The sequence below is a fragment of the Castor canadensis genome, chromosome 5 (assembly GCF_047511655.1).
Source record: "Castor canadensis chromosome 5, mCasCan1.hap1v2, whole genome shotgun sequence".
Taxonomy (NCBI): Eukaryota; Metazoa; Chordata; class Mammalia; order Rodentia; family Castoridae; genus Castor; species Castor canadensis.
In genome coordinates, this window is record NC_133390.1 from 136,232,841 (window position 1) to 136,247,929 (window position 15,089).

General features: G+C 37.1%; 1 protein-coding gene across 6 annotated transcripts in view; it reads right to left on the reverse strand.

Moving 5' to 3' along the window:
* The window catches only part of Kiz (kizuna centrosomal protein), a 111,963-nt gene that overhangs the window by 26,002 nt on the left and 70,872 nt on the right, over positions 1–15,089 (reverse strand). For 5 of the 6 annotated variants that reach the window (XM_074074228.1, XM_020176662.2, XM_074074226.1 and 2 more), the window contains 3 exons: positions 14,603–14,696; positions 5,280–5,445; positions 4,810–4,875 (listed from right to left, as the gene is read on the reverse strand). In XM_074074228.1, coding sequence (XP_073930329.1) covers positions 4,810–4,875; positions 5,280–5,445; positions 14,603–14,696 — 326 coding nt within the window. The remainder of the gene's footprint in view (positions 1–4,809; positions 4,876–5,279; positions 5,446–14,602; positions 14,697–15,089) is intronic. The other variant, XM_074074230.1, reaches the window with a different exon arrangement.

Sequence of the window (15,089 nt, forward strand, 5' to 3'; positions counted from 1 at the left end):
ATGAATCAAAGAGATAGTATTCTGGACTGAATTAACAAGTATTTAAAGAAACTCTTTAAAGTCTCCATTTTTATTCATTAGTTTGACAAATTAAGTGCCCAATGTGTGTTAGGTACTGTATTAGGTAATGATACAAATAAAATTGCCAATTTGGGGAATTTCACTTTGTGGGTACAGGTAGTTCAAAAGATGTCTGCTCTCTTATAATCTTGGTAAGCATCACTTTCCCCTTGGCCTGAGTGTTTTGGAATAGCCTATGTCCTGCATGTGGTCTTAGACTCCAGCTGTATTCAGGCCTGCCCCACTTTACAAAGAGCATTCCTTTTAGTACAACTGTACTTGGAAAGTTTTACAAGCTTCTCACTTCTCCAGGTCTAGCCCAGAGAAAAGAAAGTTAGGGCTTTGTTCATCATTGTTTTCAAAAGCATCTTTGCAGAGCTCTTCTTTTGTTATGATATACACTGATGGTTAATTGATCCAGATACTGTGGTGTAGTTAACTCTCTGTTAAATCAAAAGAGGCAGGGTGGTATAATGAAAACAGTTCAGGGATCAAATCTTAAAGCTTGCATTTGATTCACACTAGCTGAATGAGTTAGTAGTGTTGACCCTACAGGACTACTATGAAGATTAGAAATGATGGAAGCTTACTGAAGGCAGGGACCTTCTTTTGTATCCCTGGTATCCCAGGTATCCTAGGATTCAGCCTAAGTTAAGGGGTAATGTGTGTGTATATATATATGTAATATACATACTACAGTATAGTATAATATATACTATAGATTACTTACTAAATACAGAAAACCACACAATCATAGGTATCAAAATTAATTTTTGATTTGTATCTGGATTCATTAATGAAAACAACTACACAAAAGGGGTAGACTGTGCTATCAGCAGATCATGTAGGCTATGGGAATACTGGTTTTGTGGGGGTGTATGCAAGGGTTTCCCACCCTTTCCATAATGATAATTAAATTAACAAAGCAGATGTCTTTGGAGGAATAGCAAACTCTTTAAGGATGAGCCTGCCTCTCTGTCAAGAAGACTTAAGTTTTGAGGCAATAAGCAAATAAGGGGAAATAAAGATATGAGGAAGCTAGCATATTTAATTCCTTTAGTATAAAATGACAATCACAGTCTCAGTAGTGGAAGGAATGATAGAGGTCCTAGAAACAAGAATTCCTTTCACAGTGCCCCTCTTGAAAGAGCCATAGTTCCTTCTATGGTCTATTCTATTCTATTCTTCTGTTCTCCGAATACAGAATCTCACACCTGGAAAACATTTAGCTTGGTTTTTGCTGAAATGGAGCTAGAAAGTTCTTTTGTTATAGAGAGTTCTTTTGTTTTGTTAACATACTGTATATGTTCAATAAGTATTCAGCCTTGTATCATAGCTAGTGTGCTCTATTCAGGTTAAATGTCTCAGGACCCTCATCATTCTAAAGTGGTATAACTTCAGAGTGGCCCATCCCCAACTTCCTGTACCTGCCTGGGATTTCACCTCAGCTTCTTGTTCTCCCATTTCTCCACTGAAATGGCTGTAAGGCAGACACACACACAGAGGGACCCCTACTGAAGAAGAGCACTTCTGTTTGTTGAAAATTACTACTTTAACCACTGGTCAATTCAAGAAACAGCTTTTAACAAGTAGTTTTCAATAAAAACTTCTGGGTGTAGTTAAAACTAGAATAACCCAAAGTCTCATTAGAAATGGGTCTTGGTCCCAAGTGGCTACCAGTATGGTTCCACATGGAACCATACTGAAGATAATTTTACTGTATTGAAAAAAACTAGTGTCCCATTGAACTCATTTTGGGAAATGCTGCATTGTCCATCAACACTTAGGAGGTAGCACATCAGGGGAGTCTTGCCCCCTGGTGATCAAATACTCCGCAGTGTCCTCATATGTGAACAAGTAAGTCTCTGAGGATTTATATAGGCACTCACAGACAGTGATAATCCAGCCTTGACCAGTGAGATTCCAGAAGCTGCACCATCAGTTTTCTGGGATTCTTCTCTAAGGATTTCCTCATGGGACTGGTTAGGAGTTCCAAAAGTATCAGGAAACTCTCCAAGATTCCTTTTTGATGAGGGTAAACATCCATTTGGATTCAAATCATCAATTGTGTTCTCAAGTGGAAATTTCTTGCAGGAACTAATTGAATGGTACTATTAGGAAGTACTGTCTTGGCAAAATCATAGCAGTACTGTCTGGGCTGGTCTTGGTCCCAAGTGGCTACCATAACTCAGGGAAGACAAGCAGGTGACAGAGTAACACACTGGAGATGTCCAGAACTCCCTTTGCGGGGTTCATCTCAGGATTTCTTTTTCTGCTGTGGCATTGCATCCCCATTCCCCCTGCTTCTTTTGTAGAGTTCTTCTTCTTCTTCTTCTTCTTCTTCTTTTTTTTTTTTTTTTGTAGTATGGGGGTTTTAACTCAGGGCCTCATGCTTGCTAGGCAGGTATTCTACTACTTGAGTCATACCCCCGCCCTTTTCGCTTCAGTTATTTTCAAATAGAGTCTTGGCATTTTTGCCTTGGACACTTGAGTCTCCTACCTATGACGTCCTTTGTCGCTGGGCTCACAGGTATGCACCATCACACCAGCTTACTGATTGAGATGGGATCTGGCTAACTTTTTGCCCAGACTGGCCATGAACTTTGGTTCTCCTGATCTCCACCAAGTAGCCAGAATTACAGGTATGAGCCACTGTGCCTGGCCCTGTAAAGTTCCTTTTGACTATGTCACTGGTTTGGAAATGTTAGGGATTGTGGAAGCCAGCATAGATGGTTGATGTCAAAGCTCAGGTTCAGCAGCCACATCTTCTCAGCAAGGGGGTACCCTTGGGAATAGCCTCTGAACTAATTCTTTTCTTTGGACTATTATAGAAGGAATGCAGCTCATATAAACACAATCAGAATGCACCTACACAAACAAGAAACTCTATCAGAACTACTATAAAGGAGTGGGCAGACCTGATCTAAAATCAAACTTGCCTTACTCTACCAAAAGTCAAATCTCCAAATAATCATGCCAAAGACACAAAAATTTAATAAAGGGATGATGGTCAAGAACTTAGAGACCAAAGTAGCTACAATGACAGGCAGAGAAACAGTATTAAGTAGAGTCAAGGTGCATGAGGCCTTCATGGGAGGTCTGAGGGTCAGAGGCTCAGAAGAATGAGGGTTTGGTGGCAAGGATAGAACAGCAATGTTCTAATGAATAAACAGCTTTACAAAGTTTTTTTTCCATACCTCCCAAGCTATTTTTTGTATGTCTAATACTTTGGCACAACAGGCACACAGCATTTTCTTTTAAACAATTGATGAGTTGGTGGCAGGTTGTTAGACTTACAATTTAAAAAAAAATCTTACTGGCAAATAGCCCTGATTACATCTAGGCCTATCACCCTTCTTTCTGCATGAAGAGAAGAAAGATTTGAGAAGAAAGATTTGAAACCCTAGCTTAAAACTATCTCTTCCCTTAGAAAGACAATCTATGAGAAAACAACATTTACATTAATTTTGGGAGTGTCACCTACTTACAGCAAGAGAGATTGGAATGAATACTGAAAAGAGAAGTAAGAATGAGCTATTATGTCATTTCTCAGTTAACAGAATAAACTTACAGGCTTATTAGAAATTAACTGAAATAAATCCAGAGGTCATTAGATACTTCTACATTCAAAGGTAAATGCAAGAAAAAAGATATCCAAATGACATCTTGGTTATCTGAAATTGGGGGGAATCTTCTATCTTTCTCCTATTAATAAAAATAATCATGAGGGGCCTTTACCAGAGTTTTCTTAAAATGAAGAATAAAAGCACAATAAACATCACTGGGGAAAAAATGTTAAAAAGAGAAGAAAATCTTTGTATTTTGGAGTGAAATATTATTTGATACATAATTGCTCTACTATAAACTCCTTTTTCAAAACCAGAGTTCATCACAGAAACATACATTAAAAAAATTAATCATTGTGCCATGAATTGTACTGTCATAAAAGCAAGCTATTCTTTTCTGCTTATAAACAAGAACAAAACTATCACATATGCAGATACATGCCTCAGTACCTCGGTGCGATGGAGTATTTACTCATATAAATATTTAAAGTCAGACCTTTGAATTTATAATGAAGTAGCACACCACTTTACAAAATAAGGTACTAGTAAATTTAGATGTACAATAAATAGGACACTGTTCAGAATACTAATTGCTGCTATTGATAGTCTAAACCTAAAAAGTAATGATATCATTCAGATTCCATCTAAATACATCTTATACATGTGCAGAAATCTTAATAGGTCTTGATGAAGCCTGACTGGTAAAATTTTTAAATTACCAGATGGGTTTTGTAACTGTGGCACAAGCAAGCTTTCTGTCTGGTACTTTTTTCCTGTCTCTTATTTTAATGATATACCTTCACAATTACTACAGGAAAGAAAAAGAGTAAAATCCACAACATCTGTGCTTTGTCATATAATGACTGAATGTTCCCCTGAGAGATTGGCCATTCTCACACAGATGCAGGTGCTGAAAGGCTTCAGGATGGAGTATGTTTACAGGCATAAATATATAACATCATGATAAAGAGCTCACCGGACACCTTTGTTATGTTATTTGCCTCTGCAGTGTATGTTCACATACCTTATATGTTATACTCTTATGATCAATCTCCTGCTCTAGCATGCAGTAATTGAATATAGTAGTTCTTAATGGGGTCCACAAACCAATAATCTTGAATGTTCTGATTATGTAATAAGACTGTACTCTGTGTTTGAAGCTGTCAGGCACCCATAGTTTTACCTGTGATTGGAACTTTTGCAGTCACACTTTCTTCCTTGCTCTCATCTTCACAGCCACTTGAAACTTCTAAAAATTGAACACATGATAATAAAAATGTACTTCAAAGTTATATTTTGTGTTTTAATGGTCACTCCTTTTATTTTCACTACCTTTCCACGTATTTGTTTTGGTTAGTTTATTTCTTGTCTAAAAACTACTGCCAAATGAATAGGTTTGCTATGATTTCATAACTTACAATTACTTATTTACTCAGAAATTTAGCAGAACCTATAATTAGGTTTCCTATTCCTATTAGATGCTATGAGAACATACATATTTATTGGAAAGTGGTATAAAATAACATATTATTCATCTCAAAATCAGAGATAGCCTCTAGTTGGTGATATTTTATAGGTATGCCTGGAGAAAAAGGGTGTTGCATTGACTCTGAATGCCTTTTTGCTGTGGACAGACTGTTTAACAATAGTTACCTTGTTCCCTTGTAAGAACACTGTTGAGCCACAGAGCAGACTTTGCTTCCTTTATTCCACTATTGTCATTCAGAATAGATGACAAGCTGCAAAATGATTCATCACTGTGAATAGCTGACCTATGGTCACACTCTTCTGTAAGGGCTTTTTTCAATAATGCTGTTGCCTACAGTGTTTCAAAGAAAGCACAAAGAAATCAAAACAAATTGTAACCATATTCCCCTTGGTCTCAAAGATTCACACTTCAAATATAATTTTAGGTTAATCTTTACTTAGGATTTAATTTACTTCTTGACATTAACTGAAATTAAAATGTCCTCAAGATAAAATAACATTTGGTTATTTTCCAGCACAATTTAATTCTATACAACAATTTTTACTCAAAATAACATACTTTTTTGAAGACTAAATCTTATCTAAGTAATGCACTAGTGTTCTGATGTGATCACCTCTGTTTATTTGAGGTGGTTTATTCTCCCTTTGATATGTACAAAAGTCAGAATCCTAGACCTCCTATTGGAAGGAAAGATGTATTCTTTCATATCATGAATTCTGCTTTCTATACATGTAACGAAGTTAGTTGGGATTGAGAGAGAGAGAGATATCTGGAAAAATGTGATCTTGCAGTATTCCCAACCTCCCAGAAATGACCTCTTAACAATTCCCCCAAAAGGGGAAGATAGCAGAAAAACTAAATGGCTGAGTAGGATGTACTAAGGAAAAAGATAACTGACTTGATTCTGAATCCTAATCTTCAATCAAGGATAAAAGTGGTCCTGACTTGCCTTTAAGTCTGCTGGGGAGCTGAGGAAACTCACCTGGCATGTTGCTTGTCTTTTTTCACAGGGCACTAGATTGTTTTATCTATACAGGGGGAGACAGATTTAATCACAGTCAATTTGAGAGGTGAAGAACAAGTGGTAATTAATAGGACCTAGGTTAGTGCCCAGGTCTTTTAATTTCCAGGTCACTTTGCTCCTTAAGACATAGAGTATGCTGGTAAAAAGGGTTAAATGTTTAGTAGACAACCACTGAGCACATCAACCCACTGCCAGAGTGTATGCTTCTCTTGCTTCCTATTACAAATGGGCACTTTGCTCAGGAGGAAAAACTATGGTGGTAGCAGTGGTAGTGATCTTTCATGTAATGATGATAGAAAACATAGGGCTAGTGTATGGACCAGTCCTGAAAGAAAGGACATGAGACCTTACAAGCTAATAAGAGCAGACCTGGACAAAGCCTCATAGGTCATCTGTAGTCCACGAGTATATGGGTAACAAAGCAATTATTCCATGAAAAAGGGGTAAAAGAATAATCATTCCTTGTGATTAATGTGGAAGAAGGTGAACATCTGAGGAGATAATCATGTGGCTTTGAAGGGCCTTCAGCCCTGACATCTCTGGAACGCTCTTGCTCTCTGCTCTCCCTAGGACTTGCTGGCCTCCTGGACACATGGAGAATGGTTAAGGAGTTCTGGAACTTGGCCAAAGGACTTGGTATCAAGGTAGCCTATAGCTAGCTAGGACCTTCCTGTGATCCATTTCTAGTGAGAACAGGCTTTTCCCTATTTGTATAAACTAGTCCCTAGATTTTTACTCTATAGTTTTATCTGTTGGGATAACCTGCTCAGTAACCCCATTACGGCAGACCAGGATTCAGCATAGAGTCCTGCCCTTGAAGCCCAGGCCTAGGGTTGTTCTCATCACTGACTGACATCCTCCTCCATCCTAGCAGCTTACATGGACCTCTCCACTGTACCTGTTTCTGAAATCTGCCTGGGAGGAGAGAGGTAAAGTGCAGACACTGCCTTCTTGAACAACCTTCTCTCAGTTGTCAATGTGCTTTCCGGACTGTCAGTTGGGGATCCCCTACCCATCCTGATCTAGTCTCTCTGTGCTCAATAATGCTGGGTATATGGAAAGCATTTTAAAATATGAATAAAAAGAACTGACCTAAATACTGTAGTAAAAGCTACAATGTTTATTTTCTGAGATTTAAATAATTCATACATTCTGAGAGATCCTCAAGTATGGATTTAGAAATTGTATTACAATAACTGTAACTAATAATTTCCTGAGATGAGCTCTTAGTAATCACTGTGTTACAACACATTTTAAGAATAAAATTGTTAAGAGACAAAAGTTTTTTGTACTTTCTACTGTGGAATTTGCAGATCATGTAAAGATTCATAGTTTATTTTTTATTTATTTGTTCGGTAGTGGGCCTATACTTCGAGCCACTTCACCAGCCCTTCAGTTTTTTTAAGCAATTTAAAATAAACACCTTTATTATTCCTCTCCTCCCTTGAATGCTGAAACTGTTTTGGATTATTGATTAATCATATTATTTCTCTCTAGTCTCCAGTGCAAGTTATCAGGATCAAAATGGAGTCAAATTAACAAAATGGGGCTGGCGTATAGCTCAAGTGGTACAGTGCCTGCCCAGCAAGCACAATGGAGTGAGTTCAAACCCCAGTACTGAAGGAAACAAAAAATGGAGCTAGGAAGTGATGAAGGAAGGGCCTTCATGCATACATGCCTATGACAGGAATAATGCATGCAATTTCTCAAAATTGCAGTATTACAGATAAACACTTTGAATATTTCAAATAAGATGTTTGTATAAGAATACGTGCCTAATGACTGTCTCATTAGCAAGTTAACATTAACTCCTGAAACAAGTTCTTATAAGATAGCTTACTTACACAGACTTCTTTAAAAACAAAACACACACACACACTCACACACAAACTTCTGTCTTTGAAACTTCCCCTTTGCTTGAACCTCTTTACATATACTGACAATCTACCACAGTATGTGTATCAGAACTGCAAACACTGCTAGTCCTTAAATAAACTCTGCTTTGGAGAGTCTCTCTGTCACACAATTTTAAGTTGACAATCTCACTGATGACACATAATTATCTAAATATTTTGAATAGTTGATTCATATCAGACCTTCTTTTGCTGGAGATATTTGAGCTGGGCATACAAATAACACAGAACAAAATCCTATTTTAATGCCACCAACATCTTTATATTATGTCCTAGTATGCTTGATAAGAATACCACCATTGCCACCAGTTTTGGGTTGAGCCCTCTTTTCTGTGGTGATATAAGTAATGTGAGCATACAGCTCCACAGTTTAATTATTTTGTGTATTTTATCTAATTTATTTTTATGACTTAATGTTCACTGCCATAATTTCTCTTATTTTTTTGATAGAAACATTTACAAAAGGATTCATCTTTTAAGATAATTCTATAGACAATGTCCCAAAGATAATTATGTTGTATTCATAAAGATTTTGGTGGATAATCAAATTGTAACATGAGAATGGTTGGCTTGACTCTACTGGACAATGGAGACAACAGAGAGCAGTGGACCTGTGCACGGTGGGTCATCTGTAAAGGAAAACACACTTTAAGTCCCTACCAAGCAGCGAATAATGATAAATGAACAGAAACAGAAGTTAGTCTTGGACAAGGACTAGTCATAATGTTTCTAGTTACAATCAACTTCTGCTAAATCAGGAAAAACATCTGCAATACTCTCTCAAGATGTATTGTTTGTACATGTTTCAGAAATGTGTATTTCTAAGGAAGCTTTATTTAAAGGAGCATGTCTACAAATGAGGACACTTACAAAGGAACAAAAGCCCAAACAGGAGTTAACAAGCTGCTTTGTATATCTCACACTGGGATTGAATGGGCTCTGCAAATTGGAATTTTAGATGACAAATTTTTTTTTTTTTTTTGCAGTACTGGGGCTTGAACTCAGGTCCTTCACCTTGAGCCATTACTCCACCAGCTCTTTTTTATGATGGGTTCTTTTGAGATAAGGTCTCACGAACTGTTTGCCTGTGCTGGCTTCGAACGGCGATCCTCCTGATGTCTGCCTCTTGAGTAGCTAGGATTATAGGCATGAGCTACTGGCGCCCAGCAAAGAAATGATTTTTTTTTTTGTGGTACTGGGGTTGAACTCAGCCTCATGCTTGCTAGGCAGGCGCTCTACCACATGAGCCACTACTCCAGCCCAGTCCACAATTTTTCCATGTACCTTCTGATAGTGCCTGTGAATGGACTATGCAGGGGTTTAAGCTTAACTAATACTGATAAAGGCTGTCTTTGAATTTAGATACATTTGGAGATCAGGAAGGGAAACTGGAGAGTGTTTCACTATTCTTAGCAGTCTGAAGCCTAAGTTAATACCAATAAACTAGTCCCTCACTTTAATGTCTTTCAAGGACCAGGAGACAGGGCTTGGAAATTACATGCCAGGGAATATGGTATCTGCATAATGACTGATGCTGGCACTTCCATAGTTCAGATCTTACCACAGCTAAATCCCCTTGAATAACACTTAGTAGTACTCTTAGAATTATTCGCTCAGTTCTACTACAATTTTCCTCAAAGTTCAGTTTAAATATGGATCCTGCTATGTTTGGAACCACAAGTTATGTAAATTGGCTCTTAATTTATATCCAGGTACTTATCAATTATGACACTCATAGTCTGATTTTTTTTTTTTTTGGTGGTACTGGGGTTTGAACTCAGGGCCTCACAGTTGCTAGGCAAGTGCTCTACCACTTCAGCCACACCTCCAATCCATTTTGCTTTGGTTACTTTGGAGATGGGGTCTTGTGAACTATTTGCCTGCACTGATTTCAAACCCTGATCCTTTGCATCTCAGCTTCCCAAATAGCTAGGATTATAGATATGAGCCACCAGCACCAGGCTGACCCACTATGTCTTCATCCCCAGCTCCTGGTAAGTGCTGCTATGAAACTATTTATCTTGGTTTTACCACATTGTTGAGTTGCTCCTCTCTGTTTCCTCCTATGCATTCTTTGAGCCTCCAATTATGACATTCAAATGCATAAACAGATAGATGAAGCTATTAATAGAAAAGACATGTGTCCAAAGATCAAGCTGCTAAAAAATATTACAACAAAATGAACACGCTTATATTTTAAAGTTCTTATAAATCAATAAAAAGAACCATTACTTATCTAATAGAAAAATGAGCAAAGGACATGCACCAGTAAATTATGAAAGAAGAAATAAAATGGCTAACAAATAAGTAGGAAAAATGTTTGACCTCAATTGTAATAAAAAGGTCAAATGAACAAAAAAATGGTATGTCATTTTCACCTTTCAAATTGGTTCCAAAAAAAGTTGACAGTACTTAGCTTTATAAAGAACTTAAAGAAATGATTTTTTCATCCATTACTGCCAACTTGGATGACCCTTTCAGAGTGAGATCTGGCAAGGCATAGCAAAAGCCTGAGAGATGTATGTACCTTTTGACCTAATTTCTGTATCTAGGAATTCATTCTAAAGAAATGTCATAGATATCTGAAAAAACTGAATTGCAAAGATGTTCTCTGAAACTTTCTTACTGGAGGAAGAATTAGAATAAATTTAAATTATCAACAGGCAACTAAAGAGAGAGTGGACAGAGGCCCTAAAGCCATTTGAAATAATGCAGAACACTATTGTAGGAAAGGAAATTCACTTTGTGACAAGTGGGAACAAAAGAAGATGTATCCAAACAATGTAATGCATGTTTAGAAATATTTTAAATGTGAACAAGGTTATATATAGATAATAGGATGGGGGCAGTTTTCTTGTTTTTGTTTATCTTGATATTTCAAAGGTTTTTTTTATTTTCTGATTTTTTTTAAAAGAAAACACATACTAGCACTAAAAGAATCTGATTTCTATAAGGGTAGTACAAATACAAAGAGAAATGGAATGTGAAAGAATTTGACAAAATTAAGTCGCTTCTATACATAAATCAGTGCTACTAACACAGCTTCAGAAAAGCAAGGGAAATAAAAACCATGGCTGTAGACAGGAGATGACAGTTCCCCATAGTACACAGATTTAACTACCTCTTCCTCAAAAATCTTCTTCATGGACATTGGGAGTAATTGCTTAGTGTTTAAAGAGAAAAATAAGCATCATTACTTAAGTTATATCTAACTTAAAAGAGAGGGATTTTTTTTCATTTAGCAATTAAAAGAAAGGGGAAAATATTCATATGAGCCAGCAAATGAGTATTCAGAAGGAGGGAACAAGAAAACAGTTCATCATTTAAGGAATGAGTCTTCCCAGAGAACAAAATCTTATGTGTGGAGGACAGGACCTCATCTATTCTGAGGGACATCAGCAAGTTGCTCTGTTGTGTCAAAGTTCTCCTGGGTGAAAACAGATATCACTTGGGAGAAAAGGAATATTAAGCCACTTTACATGTTAATGAAGCACCCAACTCATTTTTCCCCCTAAAGTAATTACAAATTTTTCTGAATTAAAAGCATGTAGCTCAATTATGTAATTGCCTAATAGGTTATACAGGTCCTGCCAGATCTCATCCGGTCTCAAGGGGGCATAATCTGAGTTTCTGTGGCATTGATGATATATTTACTTAAGAGAACGGATTGACTAGAGCTGACAGCATAGGGACTCACAGGTAAACATCATTTACATGTGGCTGTTTAATTAGCCATTTACTCAAGAGACTTAAAGTAAATATTTCTGAGTTTCATTTAACTCTGAACTAAGTAATTTCTATTAGAAGTTTATGAAATTTTGAAAGTCACTTACTTTAAGATTTTATCTAATGAGAGATATTTAGCCCATAATATTTACTAAGTGTGTATATTGTTCCAATAACCAGAAACAACTTGAGGATACCTTATTTTGCTATTAATAAAAGGATGATGAAAGCTGTGGCTGTAGCTCAGTGGTAGAGCTCATGCTTAGTATATGCAAGACCCTGGGTTCAATCCACAAACCTCACCATGCCTATATCATTTTGTTCTTTGGGACTATGCATTTCTTCAGCCACATCTAAATGTTTGAGAATCAATTTTTAAGGATAGATATATTGGTAATTATTATGATTGTCAGTAAATGAGATCATGATGATTTAAAAAGGAACAGAAACATACTGGGGGAGGTACAATATCATTTGATTTATTAGTTTAGTTGAGCAGCCCTCCTCTGTACTAATAATAGAGATATTTGAAAAATTATGAGATTAGTGGTTTATAACTTTGAGTATGTCTTCTAATACAAAATTCTAAAATTGATGTCAACTGAGTTTAAGTAGTCTCTTACAAACAGAAGGGGAATTGCTGAGGAAAACAGCAAATTACAGTATCTTTCTTAGTCAGCACAGAGGGAACAGATCTAAAAACATGCAGGTTCTTTCTTAAAGCACATTGTTTGAAGAACCTCACATAAATGGCATCATTTCTTGAACAAAACAATAGGATACTTATTGAGTCACTGATGAAGCAGTAAAACAAAAATGTACAGGAAGGATATGCATAAGACTATCTTTGAAAAGGGGTACGGAATCTGTAAGAGGTACACAGGGGGCTGTATCTATATATGCAATCATTTATTTCTTTTCCTTAAGGAAAGCAGTGGAGAGGATTAAAGAGTTAAAGAGGCAGAACAGAAAGCAGGAGAAAGGAGAGAAGATGGGTAAGGAGGAGGGGGAAAAGGACAGAGGGACTGGAGGGGATGGGAAAATCAGGGCGAAAAGGGGATGAGAGGCTTGAAACTTAGTTGGTGCAATGATAACAACACATATGAATTTGAATTGTGGGCATCAGATTGGTAGGTTATTCTAAAATCATATACATGTATATTTGAATGCTAAAAAAATGTCTTTCTATTTTTTTTTTTAATTGGAGGGGCAAGGAAAGTTGAGGCTTGAAGAGGACTGAAGGTGCTCTGAAAGGCTTGAGGGGTGATACTAGACTCCAGAACGTGCAGCTACATGGGCGTCAACACAGAGGAGGCGAAGCTTGCCTCTGGCAACAACAACAAAAAAAATCCCAAAAACCAAAGGACCAACCACTTAGAAGCCAGAAAATCCTGTGTTTAAGGATGAAAAGATAAACTTTGAAATATGACAAAGTCAAAAGAAATTCAACTTAGGAGAGGAAAGGCATCTTCCAGAATATGACTTTGCTACAGTGGACATGCTCTAAAGCTGGCCTTCTATTTCCTCTCCTTGTGCTTTCCTCAGGAATCTGCCTTACTGTTTCCATTTTCTATTCAGCATTTTCAAGCTCTCTTTCTGCATCAACTCCAAAGTCAGGCTCTTTCTTTCTCTTGCCTATGGTGGGGTTCCTTCCTCCATTGTCTCAGTCCCAAACCAAATAGATGAAATTTCCTAAAGCACTGAAGAAATCGTATCATGGCCCTGCTCAAATATCTCCAATAGCTTTCCAAAACCTACTACATTAAATAGTGTCCTAGCCTGAGGCCAGAATGATGCACAATATGGCCCAATGCTACAACCTCTGAGGCTTTCTTTTCTACCATTCCCAGACTTGAGCCCACACTTTCCGTCACAGGAATGTTTTTTTGACTGGATATATGTTGGGTTTCCTGGTCTGTTCCTTGACTCCTAACAGTCCTTACCTGTTGCCCTATCTGTCCTCCTCCACTCTTACTCTGAAAAAAGCTTGTTTTTCCTTTAAGAGTCCTCTCACATACCCCTATATTCCCTCCATCACAAAGTCTGCCTTCATTACTTCTCCAGGAGGCTTGGCTCCCTCTTCTGATGGCCTATATTCCTTGCCAATTTCTTATTACACACATTCTTTTATGTCATCCCCTAGAAGGAGGAGGACACATTTTCTTTCTTTCCTTCCAATGGATCTGGGTTGGTTGATACCTGTGTACAGTAATGGATTAAACATATTTTTGAATTTACAATGGTGACTTTATAGTATTTTAAAGTATGGAACAGAGACAGAAAACCATAATGTTATAAGATACTTCTAAGTTCTTTTGAAAATGTTGGTAGATATATTTATCTAGGGTACCTCTGGAACTTGAAGTAACATGTCAGCAGCTAGGGTTCTTCACAAAACATGATGAAAAGGGTCTAACATTAGAAAGTTAAAAACATACCAATCAATCATAAAACCTTATTTTAATCACTCTTTTTTTTGTTGTTTGTGGTACTGGGGCTTGAACATACAGTCTCTTTCTTGCTAGGCAGGCACTCTATCACTTGTGCCACTCCACTAGTCCTTTTTTGTATTAGGTGTTTTTGAGACAGAGTATCATGAACTATTTGCCCTGTCTGGCCTTGAAATTCAAACCTTCTGATCTCTGCCTCCTAAGTAGCTAGGATCACAGGCATGAGCTACTGGCATCTGGCTTTAATCATTCTTAAGAATACACTACTTCCTCAAATGAATAACTTGTATAGTCTTAAAACTTATTTTTTTAAAATTAACCCTTGTTCTTAGGTCCACATTTTGACCAAGACAGCATAACTTTTAGCTACCTACCTTTTTTTCAAGAGAATTATCATGTTCTTTCAAGGTAGCACCATGCTTATCCATTTGCATCCTCAATAAGCCCCAATCTGGTGCTTGTTTAGATCTATAAAACAGAAACAGGAAACATACTACTGGTTTACAGACATGTATAGTACTGGGTTACTTACATGAGTCCCACATCTTTAAAAGTCTTATAGTCAAGTTAGTATAAGAAAGTTTGTCCAGAAAAGCCTAGAACCTAACATATTCTAGACTAAAGAAACTTTAAGCCACAATGTGCCCCCACCCAGCATAACAATTTTAAAAAAAAGAAAGTTTAAGTACAAATATCTTTTTTCTTAAACTTTAAAAAATGTTTGGTTATGATTTGTTAACAAGAACTTTGGCTTGCACACAGAACCACCTAGGAAGCTAGGTGCCTAATGCCAATGCTATAGCATCTAATGAAACTGATCCAGACAGTATGGCTTGGCCATTGGGATTTTTTAAGATTCAG